This window comes from Podarcis vaucheri, assembly GCF_965113315.1.
Source record: "Podarcis vaucheri genome assembly, chromosome: 1".
In the NCBI taxonomy this organism is placed as follows: Eukaryota; Metazoa; Chordata; class Lepidosauria; order Squamata; family Lacertidae; genus Podarcis; species Podarcis vaucheri.
Window position 1 is genome coordinate 42060757 of NC_138759.1, and position 23703 is coordinate 42084459.

Genomic DNA, 23703 nt, shown 5'->3' on the forward strand with positions numbered 1-23703 from the left:
GCTAGCACAGGCAAACTGCTTCTTTTTCAACTGATTGGTGCGTATGAGCTGAGGAGGCGGTTATCACCCTTTATCTTATCATATGAGCTAGCAGATGACTAGAGATGGACAATTTGCATCCCTATCAGGGCAGCGCAGAGCATTCGCCACAGCATGATGATTCCCTCCCCCTTTTTTTTGTTGTGGGAGGGATCCTTGTGGGGGGAACAAAAAATTGTTTGGGAGTGAAGCCCCTATGACAAGGGTAAAGCCCCTATGAACCGTACACCTGTGATGGTGGGGTTGTTGTTGTTTGCGGGGAGTGGATTAAATCAGAAGAAGTTTCCTATGAAAACTAGGGTGCTTTGTGTCAGAAAGAAACTCAGCACCTGAACATTTTATAACTAATTCTACAACTAATTTAGCCTGTTTAATATAGTTTTATTTAGTAAATGGAGCTAAGAACATTGAAACGGCCCAGGAATACCCCGCCTCTCCCCCCCCCTAAAATTGCAACTAGAGTCCATCCATTGTTGCTAATGAACTTATGAAATAGAAAATTTTCCGTAGGAATTTCCCACCGCATACCACTGCTTTACACTTAAAAATCTGCCTTGCTGTTAAGTATCAGAAATAATAGTTTGAATCCAAACAAGTACTGCAGCACTCTGTTTGTGCCATGGGGCCTCCTCGCCTACTTCTCTCTGCAGCCTTCTGTGCCCTCTGGAAAGCTGCTAATATTTGTGCAACCCTCCAAAATGGTGTGGAATGTGACACTGGGGGGGGGGGCGTGCAGCATGGGGGGGGTGAATCAATTTAAACCACGGAGGCCACTTTGCATAAGCACAAGCCCACATTTCCTATGACTAATCTTTTTTACACCCATTCTTTTTCTTTGTTCAGTTGTTCTGCCAAATTGAAATTTCTCAGTACAGATGCATGAAAAACACACTTTTTTTTATTCTTCAAAAAAAGCCTACGTGTTGCTTTACTTTCCTATATACTCAGAGCCTGGTTCATTTTTGCATTATCTTCAGTGGTATATTTTGGATGACAAGAGCCTAGGAAATAGTTTATTTTATCTGACCAGCACTACCATTCTACCCATGGCAGTTGAATCCCAGGTCAGGCTAACCATTTTGCAGGGACAAAGGTACAAAGACTACTGTGACATACTGTTAGCAGATCTGCTAGAGTGTCTGTCCTCATGTATCATGAAAACACTTAAAAGTTAATGTAGAGGAGTTAGGAATATTATTCTTGGGATCTTTAGACAATGGTTGTGCACACAGGCAAAATTGCATTAGCTTTGATAATCTTGCTTATTTTGGGAGATTTAGCACAAACAAATATTAGTGTGTTTTCTCCAGAGGAATAGCATTGCTGCTATTGTAGCTTTTATAAATTAATGAAGGTTTAAAGGTGACAACATGCCAATATAACATGAGTTAGAAGCAACAAAAGCAGCTTCGCAGCTTGGAGCATCGTTTGAATAGATCTATATATCAATATCTATCTATATACAAAAACTCTTTTGATGTTCAATTGTTTTTTAATGATTGCTTTTCTCTCTATGTTTTTAACTGTTTCTATGTTAGCTGTAAGTCACCTTGAGTCCCTGTGAAGGAAAAAGGCAGGCTATCAATAAATATTAAAATTGCAGAAACACCACTACAGAATACAAAGGGTTAAGAACATTGTACAGAGGAGAGTCATTCACCCATTGCCTGGACTGTGTACTTAGTTATTAAGACAGAGGGGAGAGACTAGAGGCAGAGTCACTTAATCAGGAATTCTGAGGCAGAGTCTTGGAGAGCCAGCTTTGGTGCAGGAAACACAAAAGAACCAGGACTCGAGAAAGGTGGTATGTAAAGTAGTAGTTTCTCCTTCTCACACGACCATGTATCATGGATGCTTTTTAGTTGAGATTCCTGCATTGCGAGACGTTGACTTGATGATCCTCAGGGTCCCTTCCAACTCTACAGTTCTATGATTCTGTGACCCAGAGGTAGATGAGATTGAGGGAAAACAGGAGAGAGAAGTAAGAATGTTGGGACACTATTTGTGGTAGATATGGTAGTAGATTCCAGAGTTTATGGGACATGATATAACCTCCTTGTGACTGCCATGTGCCTACTGCTTATGCCAGCTTTAAACCATGAGGGCTTTCCCTGTTGACCACAGTGATGCTCTCGTTGCTCGGAGCAAAGCCAATTTATACGCATACTCTTGGACGGGGGATGTACAGAGTTCCAGCTGAACTGAGCTCCTTGGTAACAGGAGTTGCTAGGCAACAGCAAGATAAATTCTGCAAGTTGTCAATATCTCAGGCACTTGTTACTTGGGTAGAAGGGCCCAGAGGTCCAGTTCAGACCAGCCTTGGTTAGATTATTGCACCCTTATTCAACAAAAGAATTCCTAATGGGACTAAACCCAATGAGTAGGAATAATTCTCTCCCTTCCCCCATTGCATTTGTATACATCTATGTTTTTGTGTTCATACCTGTTATGAATTCTATGCAGAAAAACACTTTGGAAACATTAGAGTCACTTACGTTCAGTAGCCACGTGACCACCGCAGCACCACTCTTCCCAGTATGACAGGGTGATTTGAGAAGCCCCAGAGCACATGGGGAGAACTCTTCCCAAAGCAATTGGTTTTGGGAAGAACCACAGTTTGGGCTTCTGTGTAAACTTGAAGTTAGGTGATATGACCTTGTGCCACCACAGGAAGATGTAGTCTTTCAGCAGCTCTCAGTTAAGGAATAACATGAATATGAGGTTCTCAATCTTCAAGTAAAATGGATACTCTCTACATGGTAAGTAAGAAGACATTCATCTCAGGGAAGTGTTCTCACTGAGGCTGGGAAGGCAGGGCTACGACACCTTTCCTGATAAGTGTATGTGAACTTGTGGTCTGTTTTCTGTTATTCACATGGGTAGCTTTCTGATCTGCAGAGACTCTGCTGCACAAGGTTGTTTCCTGCTGTCTACCATGGGATATTTACTGGATGTAGCTTTATGGCCTGCTAGAAGCCTGTTTGTATAGTGTTAGAAAGCAGAAGGTAATTTGGATGGCAGTAAAGTTTCATAGCTGTAAAAATCCCAACTGTAAGCAAAGTTTATGTAGCAGTTTCTCCCTGGTGGCGTGGTGTATGTCTTCGCCTCCCCCTCATCCACCATTCGCTGTTGTGTATAATGAGTTGTGGTAGCAGAAACGGGAACACAGACATCTACATTTCCTTCTTTTCAAAGTGCGCCAGTAGGGGAGCTTTCCTTTCCTCTCTTGGAATGAAGGAACACACCAGATGGACCATTGAAGTTTTTATGTACTACAGCGAAGCGCTCTCTAGAATGAAGGCGAGCTCTCAACCCCCTACTGTAGTTTTAAGAAAGGCTGAGACATGACTAAGTGGAATGGAAATGGGGGGGAGCATGTGGTGTTGTGTATATTTGGGTGGGGTGGGGGGTTAATTTGTGAATTTTCTATCTCTCAAGTTTTTCAGAAAACTAGCACTCCATTGTATGTGCATCTTAACTCCTTTATTGTTTTGCACACATTCATAATTCAAGATGATTACAGACTATCGGTAATTAGGAGGTTTGTTTTCCAGCTGAAAATGAATTTTACTTTCATAAAGAACAATGCCAGGGTAGAAGTTGAAAGTGCTCATTCAGCATTGTGGTCACCGTTGTGGTTCCTTGCAAAAAGCAGGCGCTTACGTCAGCTTGTGCAGAGTGGGGTGTGTGCATCTCTACAGAATTTGCTCCTTCACAATTTGCTCCTACACCACTTTTAAGTTTTAAAGAATATAATGTGTGTATATGTGCTGTAAATATTGTGCTTGATGTGTGTGTTTTTGTGTGTCTATGTCTTCAAATGTACCTGTGGTATATTTGGAAGGCCCTATTTGGAAAGGAAAACAAGGCCCTTAAAACCTAAATTGGTCAGTTCCTTGTCATTTTAAGGCTGAAGCGAAGGAGGAAAGGGATGTTTATTTCCTTAAAATGTTTATCTCCTGCTTTTTGAAGTGAAAAGAATGAAAAGGCAGCTTACCAATTTGAAACCCAAGTATGATTTTAAAACAGCAATCAAAACAAAAGAGAACACAACAGCAAAGAGCAGAGCAGAGGCAAACGTTAATTAACTCATTGATTAGCAGTTAAAAAAAAAAAAAAACAGCCATGCAAAAGAATCCCTTCATACTTGCGAGGCCCCAGAGGCACTCTGGAAAAGCACAAACTTTGCATGGTGTTTCTTTATTGGAATTCAATAATCTTTTGTTATATATAAATAAGGGGATTACTTAAATTGCCATAATGAAAAACATACTATTTGTTATTAATCTGCTAAGTTCCTACATCTTTGTCAAGCATCCTGTTAGTTTCTCTGTAAACAGTAATATTTCACATATTTACTCCATTCTTTCCAGAAATCAAGAATGTTTACTCTTGTTTTGCATGGCATACAAGTAATATACAAGTTTAATTTTAGCAAGCAAAATCTCAAATGTCAGTGCATCTTTTTGAAAGTTTAGCTATGAATATTTTTGATAATTACTGTGGTGTCACTTATAGAATATAACTACCAAATGATAACTACCAAATGATCTCTTATTAATAATTGTGTCCATAGGCATTGTAGCATGTATAATTGGGTTGATAAACACCTGAATCATTAGTCAAGAAATTCTGATTTTGAGACACATCCACAATTAATTATTTTGAGGGGGGCGGGGTGTGCTATTAATATAGCCCCATCTGTAGCATGTACCACCAGACATTAGAAATGTCAGTTTTAACCAGTGCTTTTTTCCCTGAGGGTACTCAAAGGTTTTCCCCTAGAAAAAAAGCATTGGTTAAAAATGTGGCACTGACTGTAACAACTTCACAGTGAGTTTTCACCTGGTTTTGACCTTGATATTATTCACTGGGAAGTTATATAACTTTTTTTAAGTTTTAAAATGTGTTAAATGTTTTTAAAGTGGTTTTTTAAAATAAAATAAAAACTTAAATATATTGTTTCGCTGTTTCAGTTGCTTTTCTGAGCTCCTTTGAGCGGAAGGTTGGGATAGAAATTTAACAACAACTTATAGGGTGCACTGCTAAGGAATCAATTTGCCTAGTGTCTGAAAACCAGGAAAGATGAGCAGAGTGAACATCTTGAAAGCAGGGCGGGGGGAGTCCCATAGTGTGTCACAGCTAAAAAGTTCCCGCTTTGGGCTATTTTCCACCATGTTCCAGATGACAGAGGGGCAAGGTGCAGGGCTTCTGAGAAAGATCTCAAATTACATGTAGGTTCCTTTTGAAAGGGGTGGTTCTTAAGTTATTCAGACCCAGGACTTTCAAGTTCAAACTAGCACTTTGAATCTGGCATGAAAGCCAATGAACCTTTTAAAATATTTTCATTATATGTTCCCTCTAGCTCGCTGCGTCTTCTTGATCCTATGTTCTGAATCAGTTGCAGTTTCTGATAACTCTTCAAAGTCAGTCCCAGGTAGAGTGCACTGCAGTAATTTAGTTTCTATGTGACTTAAGGAATGAATTACCAAGGCTTAAGCCATTCTTATCTAGAAAGATTGCAGCTGGCATATCAGTCTATACTATAGGAAAGTGCACTTGGGTTTATACACTGAAAAGCAATAAAACTTCTTATTAAAAAAGATAAAAAAGAGAAAGTGCTCTTGGACCCTGCAATTTTGTGGGCATTTAGGAGCAGTTTGATCCAAGAGAATATCCAAGCTGCAAATGTGGGTCTTTAGGATGCATACAGCCAGTGTTAGAAACTCAGATGTATAAGCTAATCACCAAATGGCACCGTAATGTTACAACAACTAGGTACCTTTTTTTGCAATGAAATAATTTGTTGTTGTTGTTGTTATACTGCTTTATAATTAAAAGAAAAAAACTCCAAAGTGGTTTACAACACATTAATACAGCAAATAAAAGAATCCATAATACTGTAAAACAAATACAGTGGTACCTCAGGTTACATACGCTTCAGGTTACAGACTCCGCTAACCCAGAAATAGTACCTCAGGTTAAGAACTTTGCTTCAGGATGAGAACAGAAATCATGCTCCGGCGGTACAGCAGCAGCAGGAGGCCCCATTAGCTAAAGTGGTCTTCAGGTTAAGAACAGTTTCAGGTTAAGTACGGACCTCCGGAATGAATTAAGTACTTAACCTGAGGTACCACTGTACAAGCTTCAAGGGAAATATTTCAGATCCTTCTCTAAGTGACATTTTGCTTTCGTCATATTTATTTACCTACTTCATTTATATAGCTTGCCCATAGCAGAAGTACTCTAGGAAGCCAGTGTGGTGTGGTGATTAGAGTGTTTGACTAGGACCTGGGAGATCAGGGTTCTAGCCCCCACTCAGTCATGAAGCTCACTGGGTGGGTGACCTTGGGCCAGTCACAGCCTCTTAACCTATCTCACAGGGTCGTTGTAGGGATTAACTGTGGAGGGGGGGTGAACCATGTACTCCTTGGAGAAAAAGATGGGTATAAATGCAGAAAATTAAGTCTTCTGCTTACCTATTTAAGATAGCTGGAGGGGCTAGACAGATGGATATTTCAGTCACCAACCTGGCATCCAGAGATCTCCACATAGTTGCAGTTGGACCTGTGCCAGTCCCAAAATGCATATGGCGCCTGGCGAATTTCTAATACTGCGTGCAACCCCATCTAATGCAGGAAGTACACATACTGCAGAATCACCCATGTTCTCAACCAGCAGCTCTGTATTGTTTAGATTAACTTTGAGTTTATTCTCCCTTCTCTAAACCATCAGTGAGACCTGAGACGTCTTTTAAAGATTTTCTCTGCATCCCTAGGGTCAAATGGAAAAGAGGGAGAATTGGGTGTGGTCTTATATACTCAAGGCATTGTATCCCACACCTTAGGATTACTTCACCTATCAGTGAAGTAATAGTATGGGAGACAAAGTAGTTCCTTGTGGCAACCTGCAAGCCAAAGGCCACTGATATGAATGACACGTCTCCTGGCTCAATTTTCTGAGATCTGTTCCGAAAGAAGTACTGGAACCACTGCAAATTAATGCCCTACAGTTTCATTATAGCAACGCAACCCAGAAGGACACCATGTTTGTTCCTCATGAAACCACTGAGAGATCCAGAACCAACTGGAAGGGATCTCATCCTCCCCCATCCATCTGATGGAGTAAGATCACCCTTCAGGGTTTCTCCCCCCAAACGGGATTATGTAATTCATTAGAGTGATAGCTTTTACTACCTTACCTTGATTTAGCTGTGGCGCTGTGGGTAAAACCTCAGCGCCTAGGACTTGCCAATCGCATGGTTGGCGGTTCGAATCCCCGCAGTGGGGTGCGCTCCCGCTGCTCGGTCCCAGCGCCTGCCAACCTAGCAGTTCGAAAGCACCCCCGGGTGCAAGTAGATAAATAGGGACCGCTTACTAGCGGGAAGGTAAACGGCGTTTCCATGTGCGGCTCTGGCTCGCCAGAGTAGCTTCATCACGCTGGCCACGTGACCCGGAAGTGTCTGCGGACAGCGCTGGCTCCCGGCCTATAGAGTGAGATGAGCGCACAACCCTAGAGTCTGTCAAGACTGGCCCGTACGGGCAGGGGTACCTTTACCTTTAAGAGAAGAAAAACCTAAATTATGTTTACATATGAGTAGTTCTATTCATAGAAATGCATGTTTTCTAAACACAGTTGACCAGAGCCCCTGTATTGAATTTAAAAAATTCAGTTCCTTGTTTGTTCCTGTGTTACAAGTAGACCATTCCACAGTACCAACTGAAATACTAGATACACTGTAGTGAAAGGGCTTCAGGATGTCTTGTGGTGGTCCGTATATTTATTTATACAAGTGAACCTATATTTCCGTTTTCGGGAAGAAAACAAGTTAGGAAATAGCAAAACTAAATGCAGAGAAAACCAGTGTGTGTTAGAGACGAGCCAGAGACAACAAACCATCAGCGCTATTAAATAGTGCTGCTTTATGCATTCTGAAATGTATTACACTGGATGGATTATCCAGGCCTAGTGTAGGTTTATGCACTTTCCATATAAATTGTGACTGCACCTCCATTGTAAAAAGTGAACAGCTACTGGTTTAATTGCTCCCTACTTCAGACAGTTACAGCAAGTGCACATTTTGGAGAATGCCATGTAGGTGTGTGGTGTTGTATAGAAACATGCAATCAAATATGTACACTCTAATTTCCTTTCATGTCACTGATGGGGGGGGGGGAATTCTTCAGCATGCACCAGCCTGTGAATAAAGTGGAAAAATGCAGATGGTAAATTAATTTGCTTGAAAATAGTATCTGGTTGAAGTTGTGGCTATAAAACAAGTAGAGACAGTGTATTTGCTCTTGTGGAAGACTCTAGTCTTTGAATTTGCAACATGTACTATTAAAACCGTTTGTGCACATTTCTGTAGTTTCATCTGTTAGTGGGTTCCCCCCCCCTAATTTGTATGTTTTTTAAAAAATCATATTGATTGATATTAACTGCTTTCCAGTGCATTTTAATATATCCAGGCTCAGGTAAGTAAACAATTTGGGTGGGCTGATAGTTTACCTTTTCCCATCCTCACAACTTCTTACCATCCCTCCATATTCTTCAGCAAAATAGTTTTCTTCTCTTGTCCAATAAAGTGTGAAGCAGCAGTCTCTTATCCCTGTGTCAACTTTTAGTGTCCACCACTTCCGTATACAAGTAATAACACTGTACCACTTTTTGTTGTTTATTTCTAAAATTTATATGCTGCTTAATATAAAAAGAAACATCTAAGCAGCTTACATAAAGCATAATAAAATCAACATAAATGCATGTAAAACAGAGCGATCAAAAACTTTTCCAAAGTAGAATAAACCTATAAATAAAACTGAGTATATAAAAAAGTTGTATTAAAAATTAGGAATCAGAGTCCAGGAGCCAAATTGGGTAAACACAGTGCTTTTTTTCCGGGGGGACACTGGGGTATGAATACCCCTAAATATTTTGTGAATCTTAAGTTTGGCCTCATTGAGGGGCAGTATTTCAATATGAGTAGGAAAATGAAAGTACCCCTAAACATTTTTTTTAGAAACAAAAACCACTGGGTAAACACATATGTCTTTAAGAGGCATTTAGAAATCTTATTTCTGTATTGTCACCAAGTGACAATTCACTGGTCACAAAGAGGCCAGCAAGGTTTTCTTGGAAGATCTTAAGGCCCGGTTTGGTCTGGAGGAAGCAGTCTTCTAGGTACCATGGTCTCAAGTTGTTTGGAGTTTTAAATGTCAACACCAAAACTTGGTAGCTAATAGGCAGCTAGTGCAGATGTTTCAGTACCAGTGCATCTGCAACCCAAAATTGTATGTTTCACTGTGCTCCAAAGCAGCTGCAGTTTGTGCTAGGTGCAGCTCCCAAACTAGGCACAAGGTTAGCCCCACATACTGTGCATTACAGTAATCTAGATTGTGTACAGCACATTACAGTGATGTCTGCATGGACCACCATGACAAGGCTGTCCTTGTCCAGTAACTGTTGTAGCCAAAGTTGATAATAGGTGCTCAAAGCCAGTGAGGTCAGCTGGGCATCTTGTGACAGTGATGGATCTAGGGGCACACCCAAACTGCATACCTGCTCCTTCAGAGCACCTGGGAATGAACCATCCATTGCTAAGATTCATTTGCAGTTTATTAGCCTTCATCCAACACATAACTGCATCCAGACACTGGTTTAGGATGTGCATGACCTCTAATTCAGATGTTGCGGAGAAACTGAGCTAGGTCCCATCAGAATACCAGTGTCCCTTTGTTCTAGATCTAATGATGGCCCCCAGTAGCTTCATACAGGTGTTAAATACCTGTATACAGACCAAAGTTCATGGGATTGGGGCACAGTCAACATTTCTATTATTTGGAACCAATCCTGTAAGAGGAAGTGAAATCACTGGAGGAGAGTGTCTCCAACCCACAGAGATCCAAGTTTTCAGAAAGAGGTCTTTCTGGAGATGCCAGCGATTGAACCTTGAATGTTCTGTAGTCATAGCACATGTTTTACCCTCTGTGCTGTGGACCTCTAAATTTGAGGTAGTTTCAATGCTCGTTACATAACCTAGCAATTGCCGTGGCTGGAACTGTTTAAGCAATATGATCTTGTCTGCCATATTTACATTTGAGTATTTACATTTAACTGTTTGATTTGGTGTGTATTTCCTGGTGTGTGAGAAGCTCATACAAAGAATGACTCAGACTCTGTAAACAGACATAAATATACCAAGGCACCTTAAAAAATGTATGCTTCCTTGCCTTCTACATGTAAAATAGCCTGGGGAACTAACATTAGATATCTGTATAAATAAAGAGTGCCATGTTGTTTCAGTTTAATGAAGAACCAATCAGTATTTCTCAACTCACTTTCACCTATGTCCTGCTTTAAACATTTACTTCATCTCCTCCTCCCGACTCAGTGCCAACAAACTGCAAAAGAGAAGTACGTAGTGACTTTCACATTTATATCTGTGCAGGGGTCAAAGGGATATTAAAGATTCTTTTAGTGCAGGTGCTCCCTTCCTCCCTTGTTTGCCATCTCCCTTCCCACGGCCTCTCTTGCACAATTGGCCTCCCTTTGCTGAGATCAGCACTTGGGTTGCAGAAAAGTCCCAGTGAAAAGAGGAAGGGCTCTGTTATCTTGGTGGCTTCTTTTCGGTAACTGGTGTCTCACTCTCAGGGTCATGGGAAGAGAGACTGATGGGGTTGTAAGCGGCAACTGCGGTGAGAAAGTAAATTAGGGATGGGCATGAAAGGCAAGGTGGAAACGGAGGACAGTAAAGGCCAAGGCCACCAAGGTCTCATTTGAGTCATCTGCCTGGTGGGTAGCTATTGTTTACCACACAGATAGGCAGGTTTAGCTGGGAGAAGAGGAGAATAAAAAATACCTAGCATTGACCAGCACATTCCAAGAGCACTTCCCATATGTCCATAGTTATCCTTGCAACAGCCCTGTTTGATCTGTATTAATGCCATGCTGCAGGAGCTCTAGCCAGTGAATAAGCACAGCCAGAGGATTTAGAAATTACCGTACCTTCCCTCACTTGTGCTGTTTGAACATACATACACACACACACACACCAGACACCAGACTGTTTTTTGCTGCAAATAGCAGCTTGAGGTTTTCAGCAGGAAAACATCACAGGACAAAAGCTCCTTCATGTATTTTGTGCATAGGCTTTCCCTCTATAGACATCTGGGTCTAATGTGGGGGTGTTGGGAGGAAGCCACCTGCTATAGGAAGTGGGGCTTAACCACCCCTTTCTTTGTGTGGACCCCCTTCATGTGAGTTAACATATGAAGGAGTTGAGCGCACAAACTATTTCAATCTGGGTAAGGATTCCTCCACATAGCTAATGAAAGAAGATTGAAATTATATTCCATCAAGGGATTCATAGAGATGGCTAGCATCGTATCAAACATTGACACTTATCTTTCAGACACAACCAGTCTGTTGAATGTAACAGAATATTAGAGAAAAGAATATTTTCTCACGTTAGCAGCCAAAGTAACACAAAGAAACTGGTGCCCCAATTGGAGAACTTTTTGATCAAGTATTTTATACAAGTATTTTCCAGTTAAAATAAATTAGCTTGTTCATCCTATATATAGATCTATATAATCTATCATCTATATATGATGTATTAAATTTGTGGCAGCGAAACCACTAACACTGATTGAGCTGGCTTGACGGTTTGGAACATTTGGTTCCTTAAGGGAAAGAAATAGTTCACAATCCAGTTTCTGTGTAGGAAGGGGAAATAATCAGTTTGCGTGTTAAATAGTTAAAACCTCATACAGGAAGCAGGCTGAGGACTTAAATAATCTAGAGCAAGTGTTGCTAATATTTTTGTTTTTGTTTTTTTATAAAATATTTATTAAGAGTTTAAACAATAAAACACCATTCACATACACAACCCAAAAAAGAGAAAACACCATCACCGTCAATCAGTAAAGAAAGAAAAAGAAAAAGTGTTGCTAATATTTTTGGGCCCATTGGCAAATAGGAGAAACTGTTGTGTGCGCACATAACATAACAAGGAAACATATACTGCAACCCATATGTTGGGTACAATATAATTCTTCTTTCATGCCTACTTGCAGTGGGGTAGGAGAGCCTATAGGTAGCAGGGAAGGCTTCTGCAGACACAGTGTTGGCTACCCCCGATCTGGCCTTTGCCAACCTCCATGTGTTTTGGACCACAACTCCCATCAGCCCCAGCCAGCTTGGCCAATGACTGAGGGTGATAGGAATTGCAGTCTTAACATCTGGAAAGCACCAGGTTAAGGGAGGCTGATACAGAGGATGGAGGCTAAAATGGCCTAACATGAAGGCAAGGGAGTTGAATAATGAGATGTGTGAGGGATAGCGCAGGAACCTGCTTCCTTCTCCCTTCCAGAAATAAGTCTCCTGCAACAGTCAGCTGCTCTGTTACTACAAAGAAAACAGGACAAATAGTTTGGCCCACAGGAAGAAGGGCAACTGGAGACACATTTCTCCTCCCAACAATAAATTCTGTCTTTTAAAATGTATATGTGCAAGCTACTCAGGACTGTGAGATGGAGCAGGATATACAATGGATATACAATGTAAGTGATTCCAGTTTATGGAATTCTTCAGCTGATAGCTTCTGATTGGCCTATAAATGATACCACACAGCATTGAGTGACGAATAATAGGGCCATCTGACTGACCGTGGTCCTGACACCACACCCATCCTCCTGGTTCTGCCCATCCGCAACTCCAGAACATTGAGCAAAGCTGCCAATGTAACAGGTGTGACAGTTTTGCAGTTGGGGTGTGGTTGGACCGTATCGGCTTTCCTCTGCAAGCTGCACCGTAATGTCACCTCCTAGGTGAGGCTCGTCAAAGAAATACCTATAATGGACAAGGACAACAGTTAACCTGCCATAGCAAATCATCTTGGCTTGTAAAAATATCCCATTTGTTTTGCTAGCTGTGGTGAGCAGTAATTAATTTCTGACCGTAAAATCTTTTTCTAAACATCATTATTTTGCTTCCTTTCTTCCCCCTTGCTCCCTTTTAGTTTATTTTAACACTGCTACTTTGTTATCTGCCATATACAATCAATGTGGCTTACTTGTTAAAATGACCACAAATGCCTCGCAAATGCTCATTCACGGTGTAAAGATTGTAACACTCTTATCATCAGGGAAGAGTTGCCTTAATCTGAAGAAAACCTTTACCTGCCATGCCAGATTCTGGTACTGAGAGGCAAAAATGACTGAAACTGACCACAAATGCTAAGTGAGAATTTCCTTTGCATTAAACCAGAGTTCTGTAACTTGCAGTGAGAGCTGTTCTGAAAGAGAGAGTAGAAGAGCATCTGACTTTCGAAACATAATTATTCTGTATTTTTAGAAAACAACGTATTTCCTTTCAGGCCGGGTGTTGTTAAAGTACTTTTTTAATGTCAGTTTTCTTTAGCTTCAGTCAAGTCTGCCAAAGTCCATGTTCTTGTTCTTGTTCTAGGTTTGGTAAATTGGCTGGGAAAGTTACATAGCCTTGTATTTCTGAGTTTGGGAACTGCTGGCTTGGGGGATTAATATTAAGAATAACAAATCTGTATTGTGAATGAAATGCTTTTCATTTGTTTTCTCTACTATAATACCAAATGCGCACAGGTGCTTCTCTAGTAAGCACATGTTCAGTGAGTATAAATTGATAAAATGAGGCATGCAAATGGTGGAAATAAGAACAGTTGAAAATGTAAAAAAAAAGAGTGGTTAAAAATGACCAGCTTTCTTTTGCTCATCCATAAGAGCTTGTGCTGCTTCATTTAGAGCAAGAATAGGAGAACTGAGAATTGTTTCCAGTGAGTGCCCTTAAATGGGCACAAGCATTTTGATTCAGTGAAGATCCTTTCCACTAACAGAAGAGGAAGGGAGGTAATTTTTGCCATTTTGCACCCCCAAGCCCTTAGCACTCTCCCCCACTAGGTTTAGGAATCAGACGGATACCAGTTGCCATGGATCTGCAACAGAAAAAGACTATTACTTTTATAGATCTCCCAGAGGGATCTGGTTGGTCTTTATGTGAAATAGGACACTGGACTAGATGGACCTCAGGCCTGTTGTTATGGTATGTTCTTATGAGGCCGTGTGGATAAATCAATCATAGCTTTAACGTATCCCAGTGCTGATTCCATTTTTTAAATGTTGGGTTTGTCTTCTCTTTTGTAAATTTGATACCTCTTTCTAAGACAAGAGGGCCACTGTTCATTGTTGTTGTTGTTTAGATTTATTTCTCACCCTTCACCAGCATGTCACAACAATGCTGTCACAGCCCTGTTTGGGGAAGTTTTTAATATTTGATGTTTTATTCTGTTTTTAATCTGTTGGGAGCCGCCCAGAGAGGCTGGGGAAACCCAGCCAGATGGGTAGGGTATAAATAATAAATTGTTGTTGTTATTATTTAAAATTCAGTATTAAAAATGGTTAAAACAAATTAACAGTCACAGGAGTAGCGTGGGTCCTGAAAACACATCTCAGGCATCAAAGGCCAGAGTAAAGAGGTGTGTCTTCGCCAAAAACCGTATAGTGAAGGTGACAGGTGTATCTCCATGGGGAGGGAATTCAACAATGTAGGGGCTGCCACAGAGAATAGGCTCTCCCAGGCCGCTGCCACCCCTGAACTTCTGAGGACAGTGGAAGTACCAAGAGATTGTCATACCCACGAGAGCCCATAGGGAAGGAGGGGGATCTCTCATGTTTTTAGGGACTAAGTTGGTTAGGCTTTTAAACACTAGCTTGTAACATAACAGGATATTAAAAGTAAATGAAGCTTTAGATTTGCATGCTTTCTCCTTTTTCTCATGCTAGTGAAGGAGAAAAATTAGAATCATTCACTTCCCATTTTAAACAAGTCACAGTTCCCTGTGATATCCAGACTCCAGGAGCAAACCATGGCTTCAGATTCAGACTTATTCTGAAAACATAATACTGCCCAACCATGGTTTTCTGTATTAAGACATGTGGAAACAATTGTTCATTTAGAATGGAAGCAGAAGTTTCAGATCTCCTCTTCTTGTCCACCAGGGAAGAGTGGAATGTGTGTTACATCTAAACTGAACTTTGTGAGATGGACTGCTTATTCTCTAACTTCCTCTTTACCTGAAATATCATACTGCTGCTATCTTTTGGCGTATCGGAGAGGTGGTATTGGCTTTTCTCCTATGAAGGATGATACTAAGCCTCTTGAATCTATTCCACTTCTTTGACTGAGAGTTAATTAAATCAATTTATTTAATATGTTTATATCCCACTCTTGATTGAAGGTCTATATATTATTACTATGTAGATTTTCATCCAGGTATATCTCAGTATCCTTTATCTTTTGCGAGCTGGGTTGTAGCACATGCCTTTTAGGTCTTAAATGCCATCTTTATGAGCAGGAAACCTGAGGTACAGTGGTACCTCGCAAGACAGAAAACTTGCAAAACGAAAGGGTTTTTGGTTTTTTGAGTTGCTTCGCAAGACGATTTTCCCTATGGGCTTGCTTTGCAAGACGGAAACGTCTTGCAAGTTTGTTTCCTTTTTCTTAAAACCGTTAATACAGTTGCGACTTGACTTCAAGGAGCAACTCATAGCACGCGGTGTGGTAGCCTTTTTGGGTTTTTTTGAAGACTTTGGTGATTTTTGAAGCTTTTCCAAAAAATTTCCGACACCGTGCTTCGCAAGACGAAAAAACTCGCGGAACAAATTAATTTTGTCTTGCGAGGCACCACTGTATAAAATATTGAATGTTTAACCAGAAGTAGGACCTCACTTATATTCCAATTGGTTCACAGTGGCAGTGGCTAAGCCAACCAGTATTAATAGTGGTTGGCATTTGCAATGCTTCCCCGGGTTCTGTGCTTCTTCCCAATAGAAATTAATGGTAGCCATTTACGTTTATGAGTTGGATAAAAGTATTGATGAACACCATGGGAACAGAGGATATAAAGGCCCTGCAAATCCCAGTTTTGTCCCCTCCCAACTACAGTATGTCCCAAACCTCAGTCCCTTTACTTTGCTCCCATAAAACTTGGAAGGAGGTACTGAGACTCGAGCCAGTCCTTGCCACAGATCTCAGACCTTGGTTCTGTTGGTCACCCTGGGCTAGAAGGTGATGGAAATGTAGGAAACTTTTATAATGATACAGTTCCATTTGTAAACCATCTAATATGGAATTGGAGTCAATATGATTTATTTATTTATTTATTAAAAGAAGGAGCCTCTTTGTCATTGGGTTACAATCTAGCAAACACAGCACAAAGACTTTCTGTTCCGGGATATAGGCTTCTTGGTGGCCTGTCCCCCGCTTGGTGCAGGCTGACAACAGACACTTCCTTCCTCTTCCTTAAATAAAGATCCTCCTTCCCTAAATAAAAGTAGCCTTGTTTATCTTCGCCTGCTCTCGGGAGACTTGTCTTTTTGCTGGCCAGAGGTTAGAATTTCGCTTTAGCAAGTACATTTGTGTCATAGCTAGCGGAACATCTTGTACTGCTATCTGACCCGTTTGCCTGAGGGAACTGGAAGTATTGTTTGATGTCCTGCATACTAAGCAATTGTCCATAGGCTGTGCGGATTGCATCCGGAATCTTATCAGGATCAGAACACAAGTTGTCATTTGGGTGGACTAGAAAACAATTGGCGACCCCTGGTATCAATTGAAAATTGATACCAAGAGCTCATAAGCAGAGGGTGAAATACATACTAAGCCCAGAATCAAGTAGATCAAAATTGTCTGCACATTAACAGAGCCCCACATGACAGCCCATATGACAGCTGCTACCATAGGATAAGGTCTTGGTTATCATACATAGCAATTTTTTTCCAAACTACCATGGTCATTTTCAGAAGAGGGTGGAGCAGTGGCTGAAACCTGGAAAGGATGTGGTGTTTCCACTTTGATCTGAGAGGGCCTGGTACAGAAACATAGATAAAGTTATCTTTCTATTAGTAAGTGAGAAGCATAGTAAATCAATTTGTTGTAAGTAGTGTCCTCCCTTTGCTCCAGCAAAAAAGAAAGAAAGAAGATGCTATACTTTTATTACTTTTACTACTCTCCTTGATGTCCTTTAAATTTGAAAGGAAGCAGCTCCTCTCTCTCCCTCCCTCCCGGCCGGCCAGGGAGGAGGGAGGCTCCAACTTGTTGCTTGGCTGTGTTGCTCACCCAATAAGAAGTCTAAGAACAACTGGGGGGGTGGAGCTTGCATACCTTGTGTGTGGCTAATTAATGCAAGCTGAGGGGGGGGGGTTGAATGCTGGACGCCATTTTGTTGCACGTGCTGCTGCAAACTTTGCAGTGCAAAGCCAGGCCGGGGAGCCATCTTAAGTTGAGGCTGCATAGGCCTTGTGGTGCATGTGATTCAGATTCTATTCAGTTGAACCTCTGGTTACAAAGTTGGTTGGACAGTGTTCTCGAAGCTACCAGCATGAGTTTGACCAGGAGGACAGGAAGACTGGAGTGCCTGGAACAGGTGAGGCTGCAGGTCCCTTATTTTGGCTGCTGGTCCCTTATTTTCAAATCTGTAAGTTGACAGCTATGTTAAGAACTGATTACAAGAGTGAATTGAAGGTGTCAACTGCAGAAAGTACTGAGCAGACAGAAGCAACAAAAGGAGAGAAGTGTGTAGAAAATGGCAAGGCAAATTCCCACAATTTTATTTCCTGTGATTCACCCAGAATGAAGTTGTTCATGCATTTAGTTGAACCGTAATGTTGCAGTTTCAAAAGATCTGCTTTCCAACAACTGCAGCATTTCCTAGTGGTGATTTGGCATTCAGGATTTGGGAAAGGAAAGGGAGGGAGGGAGGGAGGGAGCCCATGACCTGTTCTCAATTCTCCCTAGCGGGCAGATGAAATATTGTTCTAGCAGGCCCCCACTCTTTTCCAGATTTGAATTCTGTGCTCATACTTGCTGCGTTGGATTCTCTCAGGAAGAAGGGAGGTGCATCTGTGAAATTATTTTTTGCTGAAAACAGTTGATTATGATAATGACAGCCCCAGTGAGAGATTCATTATTCAGCAGAGACTTCCACACCTCAAGATCACAGAAGATGGGTTTCAGGTTTGCACAGTAACAAGCCTAGTAGAAGAAGAAATACTTTCTTCATGTACAAGTCAGGCAAAAGAAAAGCTTGCCAAGAGTACTTTGCATTCAGAGTCTCTCGGTACAAATTTGAATTTTCTTTATAGTGCAAGCAAACAGTTGAATTGGTCTGTCACTCCTTTACTCCTCTTATTACTTTCTCACCAAACCCGAATATTTCGAGATACTGACTGAGTAGATAGATAGATCCTACCTGAAATGCGAGCCAATTCTGCGTAATGATGAATTTTATGAGTAGAATTGCAGCAAAGAAAAAGTCTTTACTATTTATAGTAGTTTGCTCATTAATTCATGTTTCTCCTCTTCTGGATTTCTGGGTTTCTCTTGAGCTCATGGTGATAGAAGCACGTCCATAGCATTTTGCCTGATTAAACTGGAATAGTATTCTGTATAACTGCTTCGCATGAGAGAGGAAAAAATAGACCATTAACTTTACTGAATTTACTTTCCTTCTGAAGTTGAGGACGGGAGATCCTTTTTCCTGCTTTAAGGGGGAGAATGTCATTTTTGGGATTCCTTTTTCTAGTTTGTTCTGTGAAAACTGACATTCGTCAACATCCTAAACTTACGCTTGTCAGATAAAAGAATAGAAACACAAATAAACTCAACATCCTCTAGGCATTCTAGAAAGATGAGGTATGCATACAATCCTTTCAACTCTGACCTTTGTAACTTTAATTGACATATTGGAAACTTATGTGGGTTATTTTAAAAAAACTAAGAGGTACTTGACTGGAAAAAAATTGCAAACATTAGGGCAACATTAGCTATCTGCACATACATAATAGGGCCTGCAAACTCAAGGGATAGCTTCTTTGATGATGATGATGACAACGACGACGACTGTTTATCAAGCATTCAACATAGAACTTTCACATCACCTCATGTATTTGCATACATTAGTTTGTGAGACTACCCTAAGATCCTCCTTGTTTCTCTAGACAGCACACTTGGAACAGTTGATGCAAAAGATCTATCTCGCATGAGTACACAGTTTGAGAGAGACAGAGAGTTACCGGGTATATAAAAAGTTTAAAAATGCTTATATGAAGGTATGTCTATAGAAATAAAGGATCTTTCACTGATCTGACTTCCATCTCTGTCATCTTGTCTCACTGTGTGATTGCACAACAGTTTCCATCACAACAATCAGCACAATGATTTTGGGCTTCTCGAGTAAGAATGGGCACTCCCTTAAAACTAGAAACACGAAAATCTGTAAGTGAGCTTTTAAAAACTTCCTTGACACTCCCTAAGAAACCTCAGTGAAATTTAGTTCTAAGGAATATGTAGCGCATGAGATCAGGAACTCATTTAAACCAGGATGAGAGTCTATTTTCTCATTACAAAGACTGAGTGATTAATTTATTATGATTTCCAGTGGAGTTAGCAATATAGATTACCGTACCCTTTGAAACTTGTGATGGTTGAGAGTGAAAATTATACGAATTCTTGAACTTTATGTTTCCAGTTTTTCCACGTTTGCATGTGTTTTAGGGAAACATGCTGTCGTGTGTGTGTGTGTGTGAGAGTGAGTGTGGAGCTGGTGCAAAAAATAGAAAAGGGGGGCACCCCACATTCCAACCTGTCTAGCATGAGGCTAGCTTGGGATGTGGCAGTGACTCCACCACTTCTTTCAGTCCCACTGCTCAAAGCTGGAAGTTAGACTTGCTAATTCTAGCAACTCTATACAACAAAATATCTAAATACAAGTATTTGGGTATGTCTAGGTAACCTTTATCAGTGAAAGAGAGCTTTCCTTCTGTTGAAGTGTCATGTGATTCTGATCAGTGGTAAATAGAGGAGATAGTGGCTGTTTCAGACTGCAGTCATACCCCAGGTTACAGACGCTTCGGGTTGCGCGTTTTCAGGTAGCGCACCATGCCAAACCTGGAAGTACTGGAACAGGTTGGCAACCCGAGCATCCACTGTACTCTGATATATCTGAAGAAGTGTGCATGCACATGAAAGCTCATACCAATAACAAACTTAGTTGGTCTCTAAGGTGCTACTGGAAGGAATTTTTTTATTTTGTTTCGACTATGGCAGACCAACACGGCTGTCTACCTATAATTAGAACTCTGACATAAAAGGCTATGATCTTACATGCATGCCCCTACCAGTGTAGAACAGCAATAAAGTAACTCCTTTTAACCATTATAAGGGCAAAGGGGGAGTTGAAAATGCGATAAGAGAAGCTTGCTGGACAATTTTAAGTGGCTCTCCTTAGGAAGCAAATGTGCAAACATAATGATCTTTTACTTGGTTTAGGCTTTAGTGCAGTGGGGTATTTTGATCCAATCTGTGCCCATTCATTTCTTACCAAATTAAGACAGTGCACAACTGAATACAAACAGGACCATTTCTGCCAACACTGTTGCCGTGGTTACCAGTAGTGAATGATACTGCCTTGCCACACATTCTGATGCAAGGCTGTCACGAACACCCTGGTATTTTGAGTTTGGTGAGACCAGATTTTTTTACATTGTTTTGACTTTTTTTCAGTCAATAAATTGTCCAGCTCTTACCTCAGCATCCATTTTTTTGATCAATACCGTCAGGAATTCGTGCAAATGGCTCGAGGACTAAGCTTTGGGAACACTTCTTGAAGACCTAGTGGTGTATCCCCTAGATTTTTGGCTTACTACAGCGCTATGTAGCACTCTGCTGAACATTTTTTGAACAAGCCAGGCATGTTGAATAGTCCACTCAGTTAGAAGGATCTGGTAAACCCCAACTGCAGCTAAGGAGAGAAATGCAAAAGGCAAATTAAATATTAGTAAGAAGTAAATAAGCTTTATTGTACTAGCCAAAGGCCATGGCCAAACCATAGAAACACTATCTGAAAAAGAAATATCTATACATCTATATATCTGTATAAAAAAGCAGAACCTCTGCCTAAACCATTGGAATCATAAAATACAGGTACATGCTTAAATTGGGGGTCTCCACACAGCACACAGTGTTTTCCTATTTAGACCCCTGAATTGCTAAGAAGTGTGCATTTAAGTAGAGTTGTTGAAGATGTAAATGTTTTGAATAGTGCTGTCAGGCGTGGAGAGCCCTCCTCTTCCTTCAGTAACGTCACAGATAAGAATTAACGCGCAGTTGATATAGTCCTTTTATTACTTCATCATGCGGCAAGCACAAATACACAGCTCTCCGCAAGGAAGGCAGTTGGCTACTCTAAATCCTCCTTCTGACTTCCACAGCATTTTAGGCGCCAACGGGAAGTTCCTCCCTCCCTCTGACTCCTTTGCTCTCTGATATGTACGTTCGGATCTCCTAGTTTGTGGGGAGGGGGGTCCCCCACACTCTCAAGTGACGTCTCGACTAGCTGCCCCCTCCCTTCTGGCTCCCTTGTTATTATCTCGTAATTGGGTAACTCCTCCCTAAGCTGTTCCGTTTCTGTGTCTCTCTCGGTGACTCTTCCCCCTCCAGCTCTCCATCGGAGAGAAGCTGGTCTGCCATGAAACGCGTCCCCCAGTCCTCGTCTTCAGACCATTCCCTGGCAAGTGCAAATGTCTGTGCTGTGAACTGACTTAGTTTAAATCACATTCAACTAAGTGGAGAAGCTAACTGCTTTTTCTCACCTCTCTCTTTCAGTAATAGTTATGCCCGTGTGCGAGCTGTGGTGATGACCCGTGATGACTCAAGCGGTGGGTGGCTACCACTTGGAGGGGGTGGTCTAAGCTATGTCACCGTTTTCAAAGTCATTCACCAGGAAGAAAATGGCTGTGCTGATTTTCTTATACATGGGGAGCGTCTCAGGGATAAAACGGTAAGGACAACTATTTCTTTCTTGTACCATTAGGAACATTCATATTTCTGTGTATCTTTCTAATCTGGACAATATGGGAGTAAGGTATTTTGATGATAATAGTTTCATTTTGTTATTTGACAAAAATAACAAAAACAAGCAAATGTCTGAGACAGAGGAGAGTGTTTATTTTAATTTTTAAAAATTGCCTCTCATTTCATAACCCAAATAATATTTCACACTAGGCTATAAAAATCACAGTAAAACTGTAAAACAAACAATAAGAATAGGAATGTAGTCTAGAATACTGTTACACCAAGTTCTATTTTTAAAGCTAGAGCACTTCAAACTGGGCATCAGTCATTTTGGAAAACTTAAAACTAATCACGTTTAAGAACAATAAATGGTGGGATAGAATGCATAAATATGACATTAATTTTATGTGGAAACAAGAGTTTTATTTATTTATAAATATATTTATATGCCACTCATAGCAGTATATCACAGCAGTTTACAACAATGCGAAACTATAAAACCATACAGTAAAATCGTAAAAAATTAAAAACAAGTTAAAAGCAAAAGTTTGTTCCAGAACTGAAGAAGCATTGGAAAGGTGCGGGAACTTTATGCCAATTCCACTTTCCCATTGCAGCACCCTGCAACCCAAATCTGTTCCCGATAGTTCAGGGACCTTTCCGTGCAACATGGAAGGTGGTGCAGAGGCTGCAAGGAAACTGCCCAAAATTGCCTTCCTTTTTCTTACATCAGTGGATGCCTCATTTGGATCATAAGTGCTTCTGCAAACAGGACAACAACTTTATGTTTTATCCAGAATTGCTTATGCATGTTTGATACAATCGCTGAAAACCAGGAGCTTTTTGAATGTTATCTGAAACCTAATTGAAGTCACTTCCAAGATTGGCTCCCTCAAAGCTGGGATTACATATGCAGGACCCTTCCACAAGGGCAGAAGCCAGCCACATAAGTTCAAGCCATTCAGTCAGCATCCCCACTGTAAAGTACCTCCATAGCCAGTCCCTGCCCCTGCGGTTTGGTCCCTTAAATGTTAACACCAGCCTTGCAGGAGCCACTTCCATAAAGGCTGCTCTCCACCCAGCAGACCAACACCCAGCACACGGCAATCCAAAGAAATAAATATTTATTTGGGGGGTATATTTATTTATTTGGGGGGTATTCTTCTTATTATTATGCATTTTGTGTTGAAGGGCAGTACACAAATTCAATTAATAATAAATAATTTGTGCCCTAAATAATGTTTCCGCCATTTAACAAATCATAGGGCTTTCTTTTAATATGCGTTGCTATCCTGTGAGACCATTTCCTGTGTTCATGCTACCAGCTGAGCTGCTGATATGTGATGTAAATCTTTTCATGAATGTGGTTTTGGTCGGGCTTTATTTGTAGTGCTGAAAATTATTCTTAGATTTTTGAATGAGTATCTTCAGACATGACATGTCCAAAGACAGCAACGTATTCCAGATAGATATAGATAGATTTCTATTTTTTTGTGGCAGACCTTAGCGTAGGAACAGAAATAACTGGTTAGTACAGGCGAAACAGTGGTATTGGCTATAATATGAGACTGGGGGGCGGGTTAAGCATATTAACAGATGCTGTGGGGTGATAGTCAAGGATATACCATATTCACTCGAGTCTAATGTGCCATTGAATCTAATGTGCACCTCAATTTTCAGAACCTTGAAACCAAAAAAGTATTTGCTGGCGAATGTAAATGTCCCATTGAATCTAATGTGCACCTTGGTTTTTGCAACATTATTTGGCCAAAAGAGGTATTATTA

The 23703-nt window shown here is 40.8% G+C and overlaps 1 protein-coding gene across 1 annotated transcript in view; it reads left to right on the plus strand.

The window, feature by feature from the left end:
• Positions 1-23703, plus strand: part of SPRED1 (sprouty related EVH1 domain containing 1) — a 77873-nt gene that overhangs the window by 23872 nt on the left and 30298 nt on the right. Inside the window, exon 2 of the mRNA XM_082240717.1 lies at positions 21730-21904. Coding sequence (XP_082096843.1) covers positions 21730-21904 — 175 coding nt within the window. The remainder of the gene's footprint in view (positions 1-21729; positions 21905-23703) is intronic.